Below are 23,403 nucleotides of genomic sequence, written 5' to 3'. Positions count from 1 at the left end.
GTTTGTTTGAATAATTGGAATCCTTTTTTCTTTTCAAATGAAATGTTTTATAGAAAAGTAAAAGGCAATAAAAAGAGGATCTGTTTAGGTTGAGGCAGGGCTAATGCCTTGATTCTTCCATATTTTTCTCCCTTTACCCCTTACTGCTCCTGAGTCATCTCATTAAAATTTTAAGTCTGTATGCAAGTTTGAAAAACTTACCTTGCAAGAGAATTTCACATCAATTTTAAATATATTTGAGTCATAGAAAGACATATAATAAAAAAAACATAATGAATACTTTTATCTTCTAATTAAGGAATAAAACATTATAAAATTAAAGCTTCTTGTGTACCTTTTGTGGGAGAATAATGGTCCCCCCAAAGATATCCATATCTTAACCCCTGGAACCTTTGGATATGTTAAATTATGTGGCAAAGGGATATTAAAGTTGCAGATGGAATTAAAGTTTCTAATCAGCTGACCTTAAAATAGGAAGATTATTCTGGCTAATTTGAGTGGGCCTAGGTTAATCACAGTAGTACTAAAAGTGGAAGAGGGAAGTCCCAGTGTTAGAGAAAGAGATGTGACAACAGAAGCATGGTCAGAGTAATGTGACATGAGAAGGATTTCACCTGTTACTTCTTGTTTTGAAGATGGAGGAAGAGGTCCGAGAGCAAAGAAACGTGGTTGCCTCTATAAACTGGAAAAGGCAGGGAAACTCATTCTCCCTTAGGGCCTCTAGAAAAATATTGTCCTGTTGGCACTTTGATTTTAGCTACCAAGACCCATGTTGGCTTTCAGTCTACAGATGTGTACCATAAAAAATTTGTGTTGTTTTAAGCCATGTTTATGGTAATTTGTTACAGCAGAAGTAAGAAACTAATATACGCTCTCTGATCAGATTTACATCTCTCACCCTAGAAGTAACCAACACATTGGTGTTACAATTCCTGTTGAATGCCTTTATACGGCTATTACCACATGTATTTTTTTTTTTTTAAGATTTTATTTATTTGGGATCCCTAGGTGGCGCAGCGGTTTGGCGCCTGCCTTCGGCCTAGGGCGCGATCCTGGAGACCCGGGATCGATTCCCACATCGGGCTCCCAGTGCATGGAGCCTGCTTCTCCCTCTGCCTGTGTCTCTGCCTCTCTCTCTCTCTCTCTCTCTGTGACTATCATAAATAATAAAAATAAAAAAAAAAAATTAAAAAAAAAAAAAAAGATTTTATTTATTTATTCATGAGAGAGACAGAGAGAGAGCGAGAGAGCGAGACAGAGGTAGAGACACAGGCAGAGGGAGAAGCAGGCTCCATGCAGGGAGCCTGACCCGGGACTGGATCCGGGGTCTCCAGGATCAGGCCCTGGGCTGAAGGCGGCGCTAAACCGCTGAGCCACCCGGGCTGCCCCACATGTATGTTTTTTAAGTACAGTATGTATGTTAAGTAATGTGCATATGTTTAAACTTGATATAAATGGTATTGAATGGGACTTTTCATTCTTTGCCTTTTGGTAAACATTGTTTTTGAGATACAATATGTTGAAACAAATAGTTATAACTTATTTATTTTATTGCTGTAAAATGCCATTGTAACTTGTGAAAATTATATATGCTCTTAATATACATTTGGATTGTTTGATAAACATTTTTTTAAGGGAACTAACATTTTAAAATTAGAAGATTTCACATTAAAATCTATTGCTGGAGGGTGCCTGGTGCCACAGTCAGGCCATGGCTTTTTTCTTTTTTTAAGATTTTATTTATTTATTCATGAGACACACACACACAGAGAGGCAGAGACATAGGCAGAGGAAGAAGCAGGCTCCATGCAGGAAGCCCAATGTGGGACTTGATCCCAGGACTCCAGGATCATGTCCTGAGCCAAAGGCAGATGCTCAACCGCTGAGCCTCCAAGGCGTCCCAAGGCCTTGGCTTTTGATTTCAGCTTAGGTCATGATCTCAGGGCCCTGGGATCAAGCACCACATCGAGCTACACAGTCTTTGCAGAGTCTGCTTGAGAATTTCTCTCCCTCTGCCCCTATCCCATTTTACTTGCTCTCTTTCTGTCTCTCTAACATAAATAAATCTTTTTAAAAAAATCTATTTTTGGCTCACCTTTAAAAAATTAGAATATTCATGAACAATGTTTTGAAGTTGTGCTATCCAGTATGATAGCTACTAGCCACTTGTGGCTGTTTAAATTTAAATTTGTTAAATAAAATTTAAAGTTCAGTATCTGTCATACCACCTTTATTTCAAATGCTCAGTTCTCATACAAGGCTGATAGCTACTACCTTGGACAGAGCATAGAATATTTCTGTCTCACAGAATGCTCTATTGGACCCTGCGTGGCTAGTGGAGTCATAGATCCCAAAGCTCCGATACCACATGTACATTTTTGGCCCGCTCTCTGATGGAAGGTCCTTGCTCAGGAAGGTTTGAATTGCAGTCAGTTGTGTGACTTTGGTCATACCAGACCTTTTGGTATATCAGTTTTCTCATCTGTAAAATGGAGCTAATTCGCTGTCCCTGGCATTACATGTATTAATATAAAAGAAATGCTTAGAAGAGTACCTAGTACATTAAATGTATTTAAGTACAGGTTGTCTTTATTATTGTGTAAATTACCTGTCTGATCTCTCTGTATACTTGAGTGTGCTGCCTTGCCTTTAGTAGCAAGTTCAGTATTAATGAAACTTTCTAGATACTGAATCCCCTTCCAGTTACCACCCTATCTTTCACCTTTCTCATAGGCATTTTTTTTTTTTCCTTAAACAGCAAGGGGAAGGAGAGAGAGAGAGAGTCTCTTAAGCCAGTCTTCAAGCCCAGAACATAACCCATTGTGGGGCTCGAAGTCACACCCTGAGATCATGACCTGAGCCAAAATCAAGAGTCAGATGCTTAATTGACTGAGCTTATAGGCATATTTCTTAAGAGTTATTTGTTCATATTACCATTAATTCCTCACTCTCCACTTACTCTTCAGTGCACTCCAGTCTGGCTTTTGCCCCCGCCATTCCATTTAAGTCCACTTGGCTAACATCCCCAATCTGTATGTTGCTAAACCCAGTGGACACTTATGGAGCCAGTATCACACAGTGGTCACGAATTCAGGTTCTGGATTCTCCCTAGTTTGCTAGATACATGGCCCTGAAAAGTTACGTGCTTTCTCTAGGCCTTAATTTGTTCACCTTTAAAAAGGGGATAAAGCAGCTTTCTCATAGGGTGTTGTGAAAAATGAATGAACCTTTGCGGTGCTTAAAATAGTTCTGGGAATATTGTAGTTATTTAATGAATACCTCCTACCATTATCATCATCATTCTTGATTTTAACACATTTTCTTTTTCTTCTGTAAGCTCTTAATTTATTATACTTTTATTTTATATGTATGGCTTCTCTTTTTCATTCATCTGTGGGAATTTCTTCTTTTCTCCAATGTAAAAGTGAGAGTTCCCCATAGCTAGATCCTTCAAAGCCTGTATTTCAGGCCTTTTTTTTTTTTAACTCTTATATTCTTTTTCCAGGTAATATCATCAACTTGTAGGCATCAGATGCCTTTGAAATATTGAGGACTGTGTGATTTACATCTCCAGGCCAGACATCTGTTCTGAGCTCAAGACCCATTTATACTCTCATCTACTCACTTTCATTTTGATGTACGACAAGTTTCTCAAACTGAACATACTCAAATTTGATTTGTTTCTCTGTATTCTCCTTTACAATTGGCAGTTTATCCACCGAAATTACTATGTCAGTAATTTGGAAATTAATTGTGGATATCTTTCTCTTTCAGCCTCTAGTCAGTCACGAAGACCTGTCAATCCTTATCTTCAAAATATAATTCCAGTCTGTCCACCTCTTACTATCCAGTCAGTTGCATCTTCTCTGCTGTTAATCTAGACCAAGCCACTATTATCTCTTGGCTAGAAAATAGCCATAGAAGTTTTTTTTTAATTGTGGTAAAATATACATAACATAAAAGTATACTCCACTGTACAGCATTTTCACATGTACCATTCAGTAGTATTAAGTAGATTCACTTGTGCTACCATCACCACCATTCATGCGCAGAACTCTTTTCGTTCTGCAAAACTAAAACTCTGTACCTATTAAATAGCAATTCCACATCCCCCTCCTGCCAGCCTTTGGCAACACCATTTTACTTTCTATCTCTATGAATTGGATTGTTCCAGTTACCTAATAGAAGTGGAATCACAGTAATTGTGAGCTATATGTAGGTTTTCACCTTAATTTTTGGTAGAATACCTGTTAAATATCCTCTTTATTCTTTATTGTTTCTTTCTATTCTCCTTATCCTTTCTCTGCATTCTTTTTCTCTACCCCTTCTTCTCTTTGCCCTTTCTTTTATTCCACAAATACATTTTTTTTTTTTAAGATTTTATTCATGAGAGAGCGAGAGAGAAAGTCAGGGACACAGACAGGGAGAAGTAGGTTCCATGCAAGGAGCCCAACTGGGACTTGATCCCGGGCCTCCAGGATCACGCCCTGGGCCGAAGGCAGGTGCCAAACTGCTGAGCCACCCAGGGATCCCCCCACAAATACATTTTGAAAATATGGATTAAATTCTCCATTCAAAAAACATAAAATGACTAATGTAAGAAAAATAGACCCAGATGTATTTTGCCTACAAGAGACTCACTTTAACTTCAAGGATATTCATAGACTCAAAGTGAACTGAGGGAAACAAATATTCCATGCAAGAGGAAACGAAAAGAGAGCGGAGGTAGCCGTACTTAATGTCAGACAAAATAGACTTTAACTCATAAGCTATAACATGAGGTAAAGAAGGCCATTGTATAATGATGAGGGAATTATGTCTTTAGAGAGTCATAACAATTGTAAATATATATGACCCCACTGGAGCACCCAAATGTATTAAGCATATGCTAACAGATGTGATGGGAGAAATGGACAACAATATAATATAGTAGGGAACTTCAGTATTTCACTTTGAACAGTGAATACATCACCCAGGCAGAAATCAATTAGGAAACATTGGATTTGAATCAATGTTTTATATATAATGTATGTAACATATATGTGTATTATATAAGTATATGTATATCTATATGACAATGTTATAGCATTCCACCTAACAACAGAATATACATTCTTCTCAAGCCCATGTAGATCATTCTCCAGGATAGATCATATGTTAAGTCACAAAACACGTCTTAGCAAATTTAAGAAGATTGAAATCATACCCAGTATTATTCCAGATCACAATGGAATGAAATTAGAAATCAACAACAAGTAGAAACCTGGAAAATCCAAAGTTATATGGAAATTAAACAACATACTCCTGAGCAACCAATGAAACAAAGAAGATCTCAAAAGGGAAATAAAGAAATCTGTTGAAACAAACAAAAATGGAAGTAGCATACCAAAACTTTGGGATGCAGCAAAAGCAGTTCTGTGAGGGAAGTTTTATATTGATAAATGCCTACATTAAGAAACCAGAAAGATCTGGAATAATCTTCCTTTGTAACTCAAGGAACTAGAAAAAGAACAAACTACACCCAAAGTTAACAGAAAGGAGAAAATACCAAAGATTGGTGCAGAAGTAATGACATGGAGACCAAAAAGTAATAGAAAATATCAATGAAACTAAGAGTTTTTTTTTGAAAACTAAACAAAAAAAATAGACAAACATTTAACTAGACTAACTAAAAAGAAAGATTCAAATAACAAATAAAACAGGAGACATTACAAGTGATATCAACGAAATACAGAGGTTCATAAGAGATTACTATGAATGATTATATGCTAACAAATTAGCCTAGAAGAAAAGGATAAATTCCTAGAAACATACAGTTTATCAAGACTTAATTCTGGAAGAAATAGAGAATCTGTTCATAGTAACAAAGGAGATTGAATCAGTAACCAAAACCTCTCAACAAAGAAAAGCTTAGTACAAATAGTTTTCCTATTTAAAGTAAACCTTTAAAAAAGAATTAACACCAATCCTTCTCAAACTTTTCCCAAAATTTGAGGAGGAGGGAACACTCTTAAACTCATTTTGTGAGGCCAGCTTTACCCTGAAATCAAGCAAGATGAGGACACGACAAGAAAAGAAAACGGGCCAATATCTTTCCTGAATAAGGATCCAAAAATTCTGGACAAAATATTAGCCAACTGATTTCAGCATCACTATTAAAAGGATCACATGCTATATTCAAGTAAGATTTATCCCTGGGATATAAGGATCTTGTAATATACACAAATCAATAATTGTGATACATCATGTTAATGGAATGAAAGATTAAAATAGATTAAAGAAATAATCATATGATCATCTCAATAGATAGAGAAAAAGCATTTGCCAATTGCAACCTCCTTTCCTGATTAAAAATTGTTGACAAAGCAGATATAGAGGAAATATGCCTCAGAATAATAAAGGCCATATAAAACAAGACCACAGCTAACATCATACTCAGTAGTGAAAAGCAAAACACTTTTCCTTTAAGATCAGGGTGCCTGCTCTTACCATTCCTGTTCAACATACTATCAGAAGTCCTAGCCAGAGCAATTAGGCAAGAAAAGATGAAAAGGCATTCAGTTCAGAAAGGAATGAGTAAACTTGTTTCCGTTTGCAGATGACATGATCCTACATATAGAATATTCTAGAGACTCCACCAAGAAACTGTTAGAATTGTAGGATACAAATCAACATACAGAAGTCAATTGCAGTTTTAAAAATATTTATTCATTTTATAGCACGGGAGCAGTAGGGGCTTGATCTCAGGACCTGAGCTGAAACCAAGAATCGAGGCTTAACCAACTGTGCCACTCAGGTGCCCCAAGAAATAATTTGCATTTCTATGTACTAACAACAAAGCATCTAGAAAGAAATTAACGAAACAGTCTCATTTAAAATAGCACCAAAAACAATAAAATACTTAGTAAAGTTAATGTGAAGATTTGTACTATGAAAACGATAAAACTTCAATGAAAGAAATGAAAGAAGACACAAATAAATGGAAAGATATCCCATATTGGGTAAATGGAAGAATAAATATTAAGATGTCCATACTACCCAAGCAATCTATAGATTCATTGCAATCCCTGTCAAAATTCCAGTAGCATTTTTCATGGAAATAGAAAACAATCCTGAAATTTGTATGGAACCACAAAAGACCCCAAAGAGGGGTCAAGAGCTGGTTAAATATCTGCTCCTGTAATTCAGAAGGGGAATGATATGGACAAGGGGTGGCAGTAAAGCTGGAGAGCAGGGCTAATAACTGGGTAGGTGAAATGAAGAGAAAAAAATAGAATAATTTCCTAATTGGACAAATGGTGAACCACAGAGTTTGGTGAGTTGTGAAGGTCTAAGGATCAGGACTGAGGGTGATGGTGGGGATAGGACAGTGGTTTAGAATTTCCAAGCATAGAAGCAGATCCTCTGGATTCTTGCATCTTTTCACTTCACCTGCTTTCTTCCGTAGTCCAGCATTTACAGGAGAGGGGAAAGATCTCAGAGCTTTCAAGGTGTACATTTTCTGATTGGTTTTATGTATCTATCACCTTAACCTCTTATTCACCAGATATTTATTTATTTATTTTTTCCTTATCTCACATTTCATTTTGGAGATAAATCTGAGGTAATTTTATCTTAGACTTTCTACATATAACTGTCAGTATAGATCTCTTCTGAGAAATAAAACGCAGAAATACAAGCCAAAGAACATTTCCAAGTTTCTGTAAACATTGTCAATTTAAATACTTTTGCTTATAATTCATCTTAATATTATTTATTTTTTTAAAGATTTATTTATTTATTTATGATAGTAACACTGAGAGAGAGAGAGAGAGAGAGAGAGAGAGAGAGAGGCAGAGACACAGGAGGAGGAAGAAGCAGGCTCCATGCCAGGAGCCTGATGTGGGACTCGATCCTGGGACTCCAGGATCGCGCCCTGGGCCAAAGGCAGGCGCTAAACTGCTGAGCCACCCAGGGATCCCCTTTTAATTCATGTTAAAGAAAGAAATCAAACGTTAGAATCCAAGTTAACTCTAAAGCTATGGCTACTATGTTTTGGAAAATTGGGTTACTAGGATGAAATAGCTTATGAGTTTATAGCTCCTTATAAGTCTGTTTCATATCTAGATCACTGCTTCAGACTCAGAATAGATTTATAATTATAAAATTGGCCTTCATGCAGGTATTCTCATTCTTTGATGTCAGATTTATAAAGTATATGTTATATTTTCATCTTAGGACTTTATACTAGTACGAATGAAGACAGAAGTTATCCATAGAGTCACCAAGCTAAGTCTTGCAAGTGCAGTGATGTGTATGTAGTATGAGAAAATTCGTCATTGCATTAGTGCCCACTATATCTGGTTTGCAGTCATAAAAATATATTCACTTTTCATTATAATCAGATAATTGTCTTCTCACAATTGATCTTTTCTCCAGATGTCTAATTCAAGAACAATTTTATAGGTGATTAATTATAGAAATTGTATCAGCGGACATGTTACACGATACAGATTATTTCACAAAATGTTATGAACTATTTCATGTGATGTGTCATTTAGAAGTATTTAGCTCTTTAAAGGTGTAAAAAATCAATTTATCTGTTGTAGCAAAGCTTATCTAACATGTAGGAGATGTTAAGAGTTTATTAGAATCTAAATTTGTTTGTACCTCTCATTTTGTGGGTTGGAAATTGGTTTTCCCTACTAACTTTATTTACATTTTGTGATTAATCTAATTCTGATAATCGTGTTTTCCCTCTTTTATATAGTCTTTTGTGCCTTGTCTCTCAGCTTCAAATTGCTCAAGTATGTAATTTGCTAAATCATAGCTTTTATACACAGTTTACATTTTTTTTACTTCTTTGCTATTCTTTAGTTTTATGTAATGAATTAAAAGATCGTAGATCTGTGAATGCTACACGTAAAACTTTAAACTTCAGGTAGTCTTTTGTTTTAAGATCTTTTCGTCCTCCTTGCTTATATAATAATGGCAGCTTTAAATTAAGAGTTTCTGATAGCTCGTTATCTGTGCTTTGCCATATGAGTTATTAGGCGGGAATTTGAATGTGTGTGTGTAAGTAAAAAGCAAAAATAATCGTTTATTAGCTCACGTAGGTAGAGGAGATATGTTCATTTACATATGACCCATTTATTGCTGTGGTGGAAAATGCCTAAGAGTGTTTTACCTGGAAGCAATTTGTAAAAGAGTTGGTAGTCATAATTTCCTGAACAGAGCCAATATAGTGTGTAGTTGAAGATGCTTTTGGAATCAGACTGCATGGATTCGAGGTTCTGGTGTGCTGCTCTCTAGACTTGTGACTCAGATTCTTTGTTTCCTTTTGTGTAAAATGGGATACTGATAATGCATTGTGATGTCATTATTAAACAGTGCTTGCACATAAAGGACAATCTGTGTCATAAGCTATATAAACTACATAATTGATACTTTATTTTTTGTAAGCCACTTATAAAATTCTTCTCATTACTATCTGAGTTAAAACAATACTGTGACAGTCAGTAACTTATTTATCCTAAAAATGATTTCTTCTTCTTCTGTGTGTATATATTTAGATGTATATCTGTATATCTCTATGTATATGTGCAGACATATAAGTGTATATGTGTATTTGTATTTATGTACACATACATAAATATGTTTTTGATATGTGCTTATGTATATGTTTATAAGTATTTTTGCAGAGAAAGTATGTGGTTATGCTGTCTATACATAACTACATACATGTAAAATCATATTTTGTATAAATCCAGTGCATGTGTGGCATGGACTTTTAACATTTATTTCAAATGCTTAATGTAGTACTTGGCTATGGAAAGTGCTTGGTACATATTATCATATTCTTCTAGGAATCCCATTCCTTGTCTGCCTGCGGAAGTTGCATTTATTGAATATTCACTTGTGGAGAAAGGGCTTTCTGGTATTTTGGAAAGTTGGAGGCAAAGGTATATAGGTCCCACTCCTGGGAAATGATTCTGCTTTTTCCCCTCAGATTAACACTGAGTTTGCCCAAGAACTAGGAAAACCCTGGGCTTATAAATCTACTAATAGAGTAATTTTTAATAGAATGCTATGAAAGTGTCAGATATAACAGGTTAATGTTAATATTGCTGCAGGACTTAAACTTCTCTAATCTGGCAGGAACCTGCTTTGTGAGGAGAGACTCACTGGCAGCTGATAACCTCCCCTTTACCTTTCATCCACTCAGAAATATTCTGCATATTTTATTACTCTATGTGGCCCCTGTTTCTGGTAAGAGGATATGTATTTACCTAATTACAATGAGACTCTATCCATTTCTACCTTATATGTAATTGGTGTTGGAATAGTGGGTGGAAGGAAACAGGTAAGAGGCAGGTTTCTTCTTGCCAGTTTTTAACTCCTGTGAAGCACTGTGCCTGTATGTAGGACTGCATTAGGCAAAGTGAGTTTATTACTCCCTAATTTTACTCCTGTTAATGTATTGAAAGTAGCAAAATTTTAGTTTGGGCACTTGTTATTCGACTTTTAGATTATTGACAATAACTTCCCAATTACCCTTCTTGCCTTGCTTTGACCCTTCAGTGTGTGCTGATGTGTGATCATCCTTAAGTTTAGTCTAGTCACATCTTAAATTTTATTGTTTAACACTGTCAAATATCTATGTAATTCTGTTGAAATTTTCATAATTTTTTTTTATCTTTGGCATATACCAAATTTAACTCTTCTCCCACTATAATTTTTTTCCCCCAGACTTTTAGGAAATCCTGTTTTTGTACTTGAGTAGGGATAGTTCCATTTAACTGGTTGTTTCTTGGTTTTTGTACATGCAATTGAATTGAAAATACTGGTTGGGGGCAGCCCGGGTGGCTCAGCCGTTTAGCACCGCCTTCAGCCCAGGGCCTGATCCTGGGGTCCCGGGATCAAGTCCCATATCGGGCTCCCTGCACGGAGCCTGCTTCTCCCTCTGCCTGTGTCTCTGCGTCTCTCTCTTTCTCTCTCATTAATAAAAGAAAAAAAAATACTGGTTGATACATGGTATACTGTCATTGTCAATCTGTGCAAGATTCTGTATTCTTTATTTTTCATTCTCCTATTTCTGCCCCATTCCCTTTTCCCAGTATAATCAGCTCCCAATCTTATTTTTTCAATTTTATCCTTTCATCCCCTATTTCAATCTAAATATCTTATAACATACTTAAATCCCTGATATTGTTTATGTATGGTTATGTTTTTTTTTTTTTTAAGATTTTATTTATTCATGTAAGACACAGAGAGAGAAGCAGAGACATAAGCAGACTCTCTTTGGGGAGCCTGTTGTGGGACTTGATTCCAGGACCTCAGGATCATGACCTAAGCCAAAGGCAGGTGCTCAACCACTGAGCCACCCAGGTGCCCTGGTTATAAGTTTTTATGTAAAAAACTCTGGTGTAATTCTCATTCCTTTTTAAATTTTTTTTTTTTTTAATTTTTATTTATTTATGATAGTCACAGAGACAGAGAGAGAGAGAGAGAGAGAGAGAGAGAGAGAGAGGCAGAGACACAGGCAGAGGGAGAAGCAGGCTCCATGCACCGGGAGCCCGATGTGGGATTCGATCTGGGGTCTCCAGGATCGCGCCCTGGGCCAAAGGCAGGCGCCAAACCGCTGCGCCACCCAGGGATCCCATTCCTTTTAAACATTATCTGTTTCTACTTAACTATACATAAACCCCATTCATTGCTTTTTACCGTATATTCTCAGTATGTGCATACACCATGTGTTACTTCTCTGTTCCCAGTGATGGATACATAGTATACCTCTATTTGCTTCTATAACTATGTCATTTTTTGTAGCTATCTGAAACCCTTCCTGTGGTATACAGTCAGGAGAGGAATTGCTGGTGTAGGAAGTACACATACTTAATATCACTATTCCAGATTGCTTTCTAAAATGTTTGTGCCAGTTTATACTCATAGTAATAGTACACAAGGGTTACCTTTCCTTTATGTTTTCACCAGTTTAAATGAGAAGCATTAAATAATGTTAAATATTAGTCTTAAAAATACTGAAAACAAAAATAGAATGCAAGAATGAGAGGGTAGATATTTATTAACTTATGTAGAAAAACTTTTGTGGCCAGATTTTTCTTTATAAATTCAGGTTTAACCCTGTGTTACTAATGATAGAATTAAGACTTTGCATGTGAGAAACCGAGCTGTAATGTAATGACTTCAGATCCCATCCATTTTATTTGTTCAACAGTGAGCATTCATAACATTCTTTTCACTTACAGAGTATTGTTGACAGGGTAGAGTGTAGATTGAGGGAGAAAAAGACATTTTTACGGTATCTTAATAACATGAATCTTGAATATTTATTGACAGTAATAAGTGGAGTATAATATATGAACATTTAAGAAACATTTGGGTATATTCACATGCCTGATGTAATAGTACTTTTAAGAAAAGAAATATTTAGGGCCAAATTGGAATAAATTAGTGGATATGTGAAATAGGAAAGACCAACCATTTGGGAGAAAAATACTATGCATTAATTTCTGGTCTTAGTGTTGCTTATTTCTTCGACCATGATTATTAAGGAGAAGAAAAATGATTATAAGTGACTATGCCAAGATACAGTTCTTGAAGTCAAGATGCAATGACTATAGTAACTTTACTCTTTGTAGAGTAGTGCTCAGAAAAATATGACACTTTGGGAAGATTAAGAAAGATTGTTAAGTAATCTGTTTCTAAGCAAAAAGCCAAGTACCAAATGTGTAGACAGAAACTTTCCTAGGTTTGACATCCCAGGGGCTGCCTGTCCTGTTTATTTTGATTTTACTATTTCAGGAGTTGCTTAGTAGTTGAGTATGATTGCCCAGGAACCAGAGTGAGCTGGGTTGCACCTAAAAGAAGGTGGCTACAATCTTAGTAATTAGTTTGTTTGCATATTTTAGTGAAATCATGAGCAAATTGTAGCCAGGAATTGGATTCATACAAAAAGTAACTTAGGGATACAAAGAGCAGTATTATGGGTATTGTTATTGACATAATAGGTGTCTGTTAACAATTCAGAAATATAAACCAGCATAGAAGATGGAAAGGAGACTGGAGGGGAAAGTGAGAGCATGCAGATTTCAGCCTGTCTTTGGTTCTGGCCATTTAGATCTTGTTCCGTGGGTCCTGGATAGAAGCTATCTCTAGAATCATCTTCTAGAGGATTCTTAGGAATCCTCAGTGTGAGATCTCTGGCTGGGATGGTCTTCCAGTAATTTGAGGATGTGTTATATCACTGTAATTGAGAGCTGTGCATTGAAGGAGTTTTACTGCTATTTTAGTTGTCAACAGAATATGGCAAGGTCATTTCCATGGGGGTTCACGTGCAGTTTTCCCCTAACGATGCTGCAAAAATAGCCAGTCACCTAATCTAAGAGCATGTGGAGCTGATTAAGTATCTAGGTAAAGAAGATAAGATTGAACAGTTCTGCAAAATTATTATGTTAACCTGAATTATTAGAATGGCAGAGAACGGCTTCTCTATTGACACACACACACACACACACACACATATATATAATACACAATTTTTTAAAAAATTTTTATTTATTTATGATAGTCACACACACAGAGAGAGAGAGAGAGAGAGAGAGGCAGAGACATAGGCAGAGGGAGGAGCAGGCTCCATGCACCAGGAGCCTGACGTGGGATTCGATCCCGGGTCTCCAGGATTGTGCCCTGGGCCAAAGGCAGGCGCTAAACCACTGTGCCACCCAGGGATCCCTAATACACAATTAATTTATAAGGATTTTGTGATTACCCACAGAGCTAGAATGTATTGTGAACTGTGAGGACTTTAACCAACCTGCAAGCCTCCTTGATTTCTACCATCAAGGGTGCTATGCCTGTTCCTGATTGATAAGGATATTAAAACCTAGAAACAAAAATGAAATTGAAAGTTATTGTACCAGTTTTTCATATAAATATGTTTAATATATACACACATACATGAATATATTTTATTTGCATTTAATCTATAAAGATTGAACTTCTCTTTGGATTTGTCAAATCAATTTAGAGATTGAGTTTTCAGAATAGAAAATCCAGTTATTTTAAGTGTAAAAGATACTATCAGTTTTATTATTTTGATTTTGGGACTTAAGTTCACAAAAGATAAAATCAAGAATTTTAAATGATAATAATACATGAACCTTAGGGTATCTAAAGGTAAAAAGTAGTTCTAAGGAATATTTGAAAATCCTATAGCAATAGGAACAGTAATTATTAGGACCTTTAATCTTTTTAAAGTAGATTTTATTAAAAATGATTTAAACTATGGTTATGGCCCAATGATACATATTTAAGAGCATTCTTTCCTGAATTGGAAATGTTAAGATTATTAAAAATACCTAAGATGTCACACTAAAGCAAGTTAGGTTGTTGAGTTCACATCTCTATAGCATCTGGCCAGGTAAACTTGTTGTCTTGCACAATCACTAAGATTCCATGGTGTGTGTAGTCTGGCATCCTCCCAGACGTTTTCCCCACAGTAACCATCAAACTGTAGCATTCAATGGTAGTTGCTTATGATCTGCTTCCAAATTATTGCATAATAAAGATAATTACATCTTTAACACATTAGATTTTATGTAATTCACAATTTTAACTACATAACTAAATAGTGATTAGTTCAGCGGTTTCTTTCTTTTTCTTTTTTTTCTCCCCCCTAAAGCATGACTTTTTCCATGAAGGAAGCAGTGCACTGATTTATATTCTGGCTCAAGTTCCTTGATCTGGCTGACTACTCCATAATATTTTCCTGTCATTGCAGCTGACAGTATAATTTTCCAGAACAGACTCTTAAACTCCAAACCACATCTATTGACACTGTAATCAATATTCATGATTTCATGTAATCCAGTTAGATTAGAACTTCTAACTTCTGCTATTGAGAAGTCCACAGATATCCTGATTTCTGATCCTTTTTTAAAATTTAGTTTTATTGAGATATAATTTACATATAGCATTGTGTAAGTTGAAGGTGTACAACTTGACTGATAAAATATATACGTTGCAATATGATTACCACTGTAATGTAGCTAACACTTCTATCATGTCACATAATTATCATTTCTTTTTTTGGTGGGGAAAATTAAGATCTAGTCTTTTAGTAACTTTGAAGTGTATAATACAGTGTTGTTGTCTATAATCACTGTGCTGTACATTGGGTCTCCAGGACATTTTTGTCTGCTGGTTGCAAGTTTGTACCTTTAAACAAATCTCTCCACTGAGCTCAGACCCTGGTAACCACCTTGTACTTTGTTTTTATGAGTTTTGGAATTCCACATGTAAGTGATACCATACAGTATTTGTCTTTCTCTGATTTCTCTCACTTAGCTTAATGTCCTCAGGTTCATCCATGTCACAAAATGGCAGGATTTCCTTCTGTCATAGCTGAGTAATATTTACTATTTCTAAGTGACCTGTTCCCTATCTCCACTGGAAGCTTGTAAAATCTACTCATCTCAACTCTTCTGAAATGTCCAAATATTGTGTCTTGATGGCTTATTTTCAGCTGTTTGTGATGGGAACTCATTGGACCCTTTCGGTTTTATAAATCCTGTCATTCAGTTTAGGAAGTTTCCTTGAATTACTTGATAAATTTTCTTTCTTTTCTCTTTTCTTTCTTTCTCGAACTCTTAACTATTTGTATATTGGATTTCATGGACTGGTTGTCTAATTTTTCTGTTTTTCTTTCATGTTTTTCTTACTTTATTGTTCTATTTTCTAGAATATCTCTTCAATTTTATCTTCTATCCAACCAGTTCTACTTCCAGAGATATCTTCTTCGTTTGCTGCTTTTGGAGGATTTTGCTGTGTACATCTAATTTGTTCTCATCTTTCTTCACTGTCAGCTTCTGAGTTGGTTTTCTTGGATCCTCTCAATCAGTTAGTGTCTGTCCACTTACTTTGGAGTTTCCAAAATTTTATGCCGCCACCTTTCCATTTTTTATCCATATGAGTTTCTATCTTTAAAACCTTTCTTTACCATAGTTTTAGCAGGGTTTTAGGAGGGAAGTGAAATTTCATACGTGTGTTCAATACTCTATTTTACCAAAACACTGCTCCTTTTTTTTTGACTACTTTACAGCCATTTTATATAATTGACTTACTCCTCCTGATGATTAAAGGCAAGTGTTCATCATGGTTCCATCCTCTTCTCTTCTTTTGGTTTTCTCACATAACACACTTTTCCTCAGCTTTATTTATTATTTTTCTAATGTAATATTTTCTTCTCCTATGTTTTCTACTCTCCCTGAAGTGAAGCTATCACATATATTCTATCCCCCTCTAAGGAGACAGCTGACCTAGAAGACCCCCTCCCATCTTACTTCTGCCTGTTTCTAAAATCACATCTGTCCTCAGGGCTGTCAGCATGTTTCATGATGTTAAATTGCTACTGCTACTCTCTGCTGTTCCCTGAGTATGTCTCACCTTCCCCATGCTTCTGTATTTTTGTACATGTTGTTCCTACTTTCTGGGATGTCTGCTCTAACTACTGATTTATCTCCCCAGCTCCTCCCTCCTTTCCTGACAAACTTCTGAAGTCTTAAGAATCTCTGCTTATGAAGCCTCTTTCTGAAGCTTGCTTTCATCTTGATTCAACCCTTGAAGCTATAGTTGTTCATCCTCTCTATTTATAGCACTTAGAACACTATATTGCAATTATTTATTTATACAGTCTACCTTCTTCAACTGGATCATGACTGAAACTAGGGAACAAATCCTTTTCCTCTCCAATGTGCCTTTTTACTAAAAAGTGACTGTGTGGATGGATATATAAGTAAATGTGTATTATAAATCACAGGGCACTATTATATTATGATGGTAATTATATTCAGTGATTTTCAAGAGGAGGTTGCCTTTTCGCTAATCAAACATCTTTTTTATTCTCCCATTTCACCTTTCTTTCTCATCATTTACGTTTATAAAATATAAGACATATAATTGCTTGGGATGAGGGAGAGGACTATGCAGATTAGAATTTTTCAGTTCATTGAGAAGACATTTGCATATAGCAACTTGGCTATTATTAAGTAAGAGAAATACAGGGTCATTGTTAAGGAAGTAGGTAAATGGGTAAGCCTTTGGTTTAATATTTTTTCCCCCACCACTCTCTTTCTCCTTAGGGCGCTCAGATCTAGAATGCTATCCTCAAATAATACATATAAACAGTCTCTTATGCTCCTGGGTTAACCATCTGATTAAATCAGTAACATGCACGTAAAAGTGTCTAATAGACTTATTCTGACCCTGACTTCATTTTATTTATTTGTTTTTAAAGATTTATTTATTTTGAGAGAGAGAATGAGAACAGGGGGAGGGGCAGCAGAAGAGGGAGAGACAATTTCAAGCAAACTCCCCACTGACTGTGGAACCCCACTCAGGGTTCATTCTCATGATCCTAAGATCAGGACCTTAGCTAAAACCAAGAATGAGTTGCTCAGCTGACTGAGCCATGCAGGTGCCCCTTGATTTCATTTTATTTTTGTGTCACCCTCTTTAAATTTTTTTTTAACTTTTTCAGAAATCATTCAGACTTAGTGAACATTAAGCATAGATTCACTTAATGTAGTTTTAAAATAATGAGTGCCCATGGTGCTTTACTAGAAAATATATTGTAAAGCTGGTTGTGGTACAACAAATCTTTTTTCAGAGAAATAATGTTGGTATTGGGATTTTTTTCCACAGCTAAGGATTTGGTGTAAATATGTTGTAGAAACCAAGATAAAGCTATGTGAGTCTTAATAATTTAAGATAATGTAGTATTAAATGAACTTAAATGAATTGGTTTTATATGAGTTATTCAACCAAACCTTCTTTTACTCTGTTCAGATCTTGAACTCTACCACCTTTGCCCTTACTTTTAGTATATGACCTAATTTCCAACATCAGGAAAATAGGAAGTCCATCAAGATGAGAACTCTTCCTAAAAGCATTTCTCCTTCTAGCCCTATCTAATTTTCCTCCAGCATTTCAGTCTTTGCTTTCCTAATTTTTACGTCTCTCTCTCTCTTGTATCAGCAGCTCCGTTTCTCTGGGTTCTTCCTGTCAATGCTTAGCCTATTCAAGTCTCTTCCATCTTAAAAAAAATAGTAATTCTTTAACCTTGTGTATGATTCCAGCTACTGTTGTACATTTTGCCCTTCAAATACCTACACTTATTGTCTTAGTTTGCTTTTATGCCCCAGTCATTCCTCAGCCTTCTGCAATAGACTCTGCCACACATCACTCCCAACTATTTTTGCCTAGTCTATTCTCTGGTGACTTCATCATTGCTAAATTCAGTGAACACTTCTCCGTCCTCACCTTACTAGCCTTCTCTGCACCTTTTGATACTATTTACCATTCTGCCCTTTTTCAAAATCTTGTTTTTTTTTTTTTTTTTTTTTGGACAGTCCTCCTTTTTGGTGTCACTTTGCTCTCATGGCTTTGATTGCCGTGTATATGCTAATTATAGTAAATCCATGTCTTCAGCTTTTTCTTGAGCTTTACACGTGTTTATTCAGCTTGCCATCCTCATTTAGGTGTCTCATATGTATTGCAGACTTAACCTATACAAAACAGACTTTTGTGTTCTTGTTCCCTCAGATCTTTTCTTCTTGCTGCTTTTTATTTCAGGTAGTAATGTTGCCGTTAACCTGTTGCTGGGGCAGAAATCATTTTCTTTGACTCTTTCTTCTGCCCAATATCCAGTCACCAAGTGCTCTTGGTTCTAACATATATTGTTCCAGTCTGTCTGCCCTGTGTGACAACCACCATTCTACAGCTACCACCATCATCTCTCACCTGAGTAATTTTAATGCTGCTTACTTTTAACTGGCTTCTCTGCCTCTGCCTTTAACTGGCTACTCCCCTTAAGCATTCAAAAGGCAACCAAAGATCCTTTTTTTCAAACAAAATATAACTAATATTTTCTTTTTAAAGAAATCTTTAATGGAGTGCTTTCTGTTATACTTGGAGTAAAAAAGACTTTTATGTTCTGATTCCTAATTAACGTCATCAGCCACATGCCTCATTGTTTTCTGTGTCTCTTCTCCCTCAAATGATTTCTCTCACCTCATTTGTTTTCACATTGTGTTTCCCCCTAAACTCATCTCTCTCTCTTTCTCTCTCTCTCTCTCTCTCACACACACACACACACACACACACACACACACACACACCAGCAGTTCTTGAATCTGATCTGGGAACCACTAGTTACCCCACAATCTTTCAGAAGGTCCATAAAGTTGATACTTTTCATAGTAGTGCTATGATATTACAGTTGACCCTTGAATAGTGTGGGGGTTGGGGGAGTATCGACAGCCCACTACTATGACTACAGTGTAAAATTCACATATAACTTTTACTTCCCCAGAACTTAACTACTAATAGCCTTACAGATAGCATAAACAGTAGATTAATACATATTTTGTATGTTACATGAGTTATATACTGTATTCTTATAATAAAGTAAGCTTGAAAAATATTAAAATCATAAAATACATTTATAATACTGAATTGTATTTATTGAAAAAAAATCTACGTATTAAGTGGGCCATGCAATTCAAACCCATGTTGTTCAAGGGTCAATGGTATTTCCTTTTCTCGTTGTCTCATGAATGTACAGTGGGTTTTTTCCCAAAGTTATCATAACGTGATGAGGTCATTGCTCTGGTGGCTAATAGATACATGCTTTTGCATTCTATGTTTTTAAAAGTTCTCATTTAAAAAATATAATAGGGTAAATAGTGATAGATACAACAAATAAAAACTCTTGAGGGTGTTCAGTAATATCTAAAAGAGTAAAGGGATCCTGAATCAAAAAAGTTTGAGAATTGCTGTTTAGGCTTCATTTGAATGGTGTTACGGTGTTTGTTTTGAGAAGTTTTTGCTTAGATCCTCCATTAGAGTAACCATTGAGTATCCTCTGTGGTTTGCACTTGCCCTATCATAGCACTTACCAAACTGTGTGTTAGTTATTTATCTGTCCAGGCCAGCAGACACAGAAAGCTCTGTAGAAGGAACAGTGCTCTATCCCAGTACCGAGCACAGTTCTGAATACATAGTAAGTGCTCAATAAACACATGTTGAGCGACTCTCTTCAAAGGTATTTGGGGGATATAAGGACTATAACATGTTTGAAATTATAAACATTTTGTACTATAGTAATGCATTTCTTTCTTTCTTTTTTTTTTTTGACCCTAGTGTTGTTTTTTTTTTGACCCACCAATATCTGAATGGGTTTTAGAAAGTAAGCTCTGTGTGTGTGTGTGTGTGTGTGTGTGTGTGTGTATTTGTGTTCAGTGCATAGTGTATAATACATGAGCATATGTAGAAAGGAAATGTGTACATGTTCGAGCAGAAAGAACCTATTTCTGAATCTTTGTCTTCCCAAACCATGGAGCCTTGAACAATTCTTTTTATTACTTTGAATCTAACTTTCTTCATCAAATAGTGGAATTGAACTAGATTATCTAAAAACGTTTTTCCTTAAATAAATACTTTCCCCATATGATTACGTATGAAAAACATCCGAAATGTATTAAATGTTACTTATGTATTAAAAATGCACATAAATTTAGTTTTGTCTGTATATTAAAATAACTTTGTTTTTACAGGAAAGATGATAAAGACTATGCTTTAAAACAAATAGAAGGAACTGGGATCTCTATGTCGGCATGTAGAGAAATAGCAGTAAGTGAAGTTCTTTTTATAATCGTTATTATCAATTGACTTACGAGTGTCAACTGTGTAAGTCTCTGAATTGTATTTGTCACATATACACATTAATTGAAAATTGGTAAATTATTTTTCATATTGACTATGGAAAAATGTATTTGTTTCCTAAGAGAAGTAAAGGTGGTATGTAGTTCTATCAAAAGATCTATAAATCATTTATTTGGGAGTAAGTCAATCTTAGTTGTTTATATAAATGTATATTTTGCCAATAAATGTCACTGAATATGAAGGGTCCAGTTATTATTTCATTAGGTGCAATAAAAGTAAATTTGTATGAATCTATATGTAGTTCATTAAAATTAATATTTCTATTTTAATAAGATGAGATTATGTCATTACTTAAAATGAGATTGTGTTATTTGATTTTCATTGTATTTGTTCATTTGAATATGTAAAAATACATGCTGTTTTCTTTTGGAAACAGCTTTCCATGTGGTAGCTGTGGAATTTCATTTTGATTCCAAAGGAAAATATTCATGTTAATGCATTACTAAGTAATTATTCACACATTTAAACAGAGTATTGCTTCCATGAGATATTACTTCAGTTTTTACTGTTGTAACACTATGGATCCAAATTTATCTTTTCTGGCTATAATCAAAATATTCTAGAATATATATTATAATCTTTGCTTTTGTGGCTTTTAGCCCTTGTATCTATCCACAGATCATAGGCTTTTTTGATTTAATTAATTAATATATTAATTTGAATAATTTTACCTGTTTAACAGAATCTGTGCTGTTGGGTTTTCACTTAGTAGCCATTTGTGTGTCATATTGATGAGAAATAGAGTAGGTAAAAGTAAGAAAAACAGAACAAGTGAGGATCCCTGGCCTTAAATATTTGCACACCAATGAGGAAAAAACACTCATCAATTTTTTAATAATAATGTACCGATCACAATGATAAAAGTGTGTGAGAATAAGAACGTGATCTACATCTAAGCAAGAGAATCAAAGAAGGTTGCAGGTTTTGGAAGATACGTAAGAATTACTTACATGAGGGCAGAGTAGAGGTGAGGTGGAGAGAGCGTTCTTTCTTAACCAAATGTATGCCATGTTGGAACTTGTATTTCATGTAATTGATAGATTTTTATTGCTCTTGAATCTAGAGGAAGGATATCTGTACCTTTTCAGTTCTTCAACATCTACAGTTCTACATATTCTAGTTAGTTTTAAAGAATTAAAATCCATCACACCGTGGTTAGTGATATTAGATGTCCTGTTAGAGATCACCTTTGGAGGGGTCAGGGAGTGACAGAAAGGGGAAACAAGGGAACTTGCAGGATTCTAGTAAGGTTCTGTTTCTTGATTTTGTTCTGGGTCTGGTTATATAGGTTTATTGTGTGAGAACTCACTGAGCTGTGCACTTACGGTGTGTGTGCTTATCTCTGTTTATTAAATTTCAACAAAATATTTTAAAAACTAACAACTCTTCATTTTAGGAACATTCTTCATGTATATGTTGATAACTGTAAATGCAATTAAGCACAGAAAGAAATATGAAAATTTATTTTTAATGTGTTTGATTATGGCTCTTCTAACCTAAAAGGAGCAGAAATTTTTATTTTTGATGAAATTTACTAATTTTTCCTTTTTATGACTATTAATTTCTGTGTCTGGCTGAAGAAATCTTTACTTCTTGATTGTGAAGAAATTTTCCCATGTTTTCTTCTAAAAGCTGGGTAATTTTGGTTTTACTTTTTAGTTTATGTTATACTTAATTCAGTTTTGTTTGTATGGGTGTAATGTTAGGTTAGAGCTTCTCCCGCACTTCACCCTATGTAAGTGTACAATTGTGGGATCATTTTTTAAAAAAGATTCTTCCTCATTGAATTTGTTTGGCACCTTTGTAAAAACTTAAATGACTATGTAAGTATGGACTATTTTTGGTCTCTATTCTGTTCCATCTCTTTGTCCATCTTTACGCCAGTCTGAGGTCACTCCAGCTTTACAGCAAGATTTGAAGGCCACCAGCCTTATACTTCTATTTCAGGATTGTTTGGGCTATTTTAGGTCCTTTGCATTATCATATAAATTTTTGAATCAGCTAGTCAATTTTTACTTCTAAAATATGCCTACTGGGATTATGGTTTGGATCAGTTCAGGGAAAATTGATATCTTAATATTTTGAAGCATCCAATCCATGAATCTAAAAAGATATACTTTCTATTTTTAAAGATTTTCTTTAATTTTTCTCAACAATGTTTTGTAGTTTTTAGTTGTAGAGATTTTGCATACCTTCTGTTAAATTCGTGTCTAGGGACTTCATGTTTTCTGGCGCTATTGTAAATGGGATTATTTTAAAAATTTTATTTCCTATTTGCTTCTATATTTAGAAATAGAACCTTAAAAAAGGAAACAATTTTTAAAATATTACACATTTCATATATGTTGTATGTCTAAATTCACTGGTAGATTTTGGTGATGTATGCAGATTTTCTACATAAAAAATTATGTCATGTGATTTGGAATAGTTTACGGTTTTCCACTTTTTAATTTTTATTTCTTATTGCACTGGCTGGGCCTTTCATATAATATTGAAGGGTAGGAGTGCCTGGGTGGCTCAGTCGGTTAAGCATCTGCCTTCAGCTCAGGTCATGATCCCAGAGTTCTAGGATCAAGTCCTTGCTCACTGGGGATCCTGCTTCTCCTTCTCCCTCTGCCT

The 23,403-nt window shown here is 35.2% G+C and overlaps 1 protein-coding gene across 7 annotated transcripts in view; it reads left to right on the top strand.

The window, feature by feature from the left end:
* The window catches only part of CDK8 (cyclin dependent kinase 8), a 131,110-nt gene that overhangs the window by 35,661 nt on the left and 72,046 nt on the right, over positions 1-23,403 (top strand). For all 7 annotated transcript variants that reach the window (XR_013362895.1, XM_077868325.1, XM_077868329.1 and 4 more), the window contains exon 2: positions 20,616-20,691. Coding sequence is in view for 6 of the 7 variants with exons in the window: in XM_077868325.1 (XP_077724451.1) it covers positions 20,616-20,691 (76 nt within the window). In the remaining variant the exon portion in view is untranslated. The remainder of the gene's footprint in view (positions 1-20,615; positions 20,692-23,403) is intronic.

The sequence above is a fragment of the Canis aureus genome, chromosome 24, assembly GCF_053574225.1.
Source record: "Canis aureus isolate CA01 chromosome 24, VMU_Caureus_v.1.0, whole genome shotgun sequence".
In the NCBI taxonomy this organism is placed as follows: Eukaryota; Metazoa; Chordata; class Mammalia; order Carnivora; family Canidae; genus Canis; species Canis aureus.
Note: the sequence above shows the minus strand (reverse complement) of the source record. Positions and strands in the feature narration are given on the sequence as shown.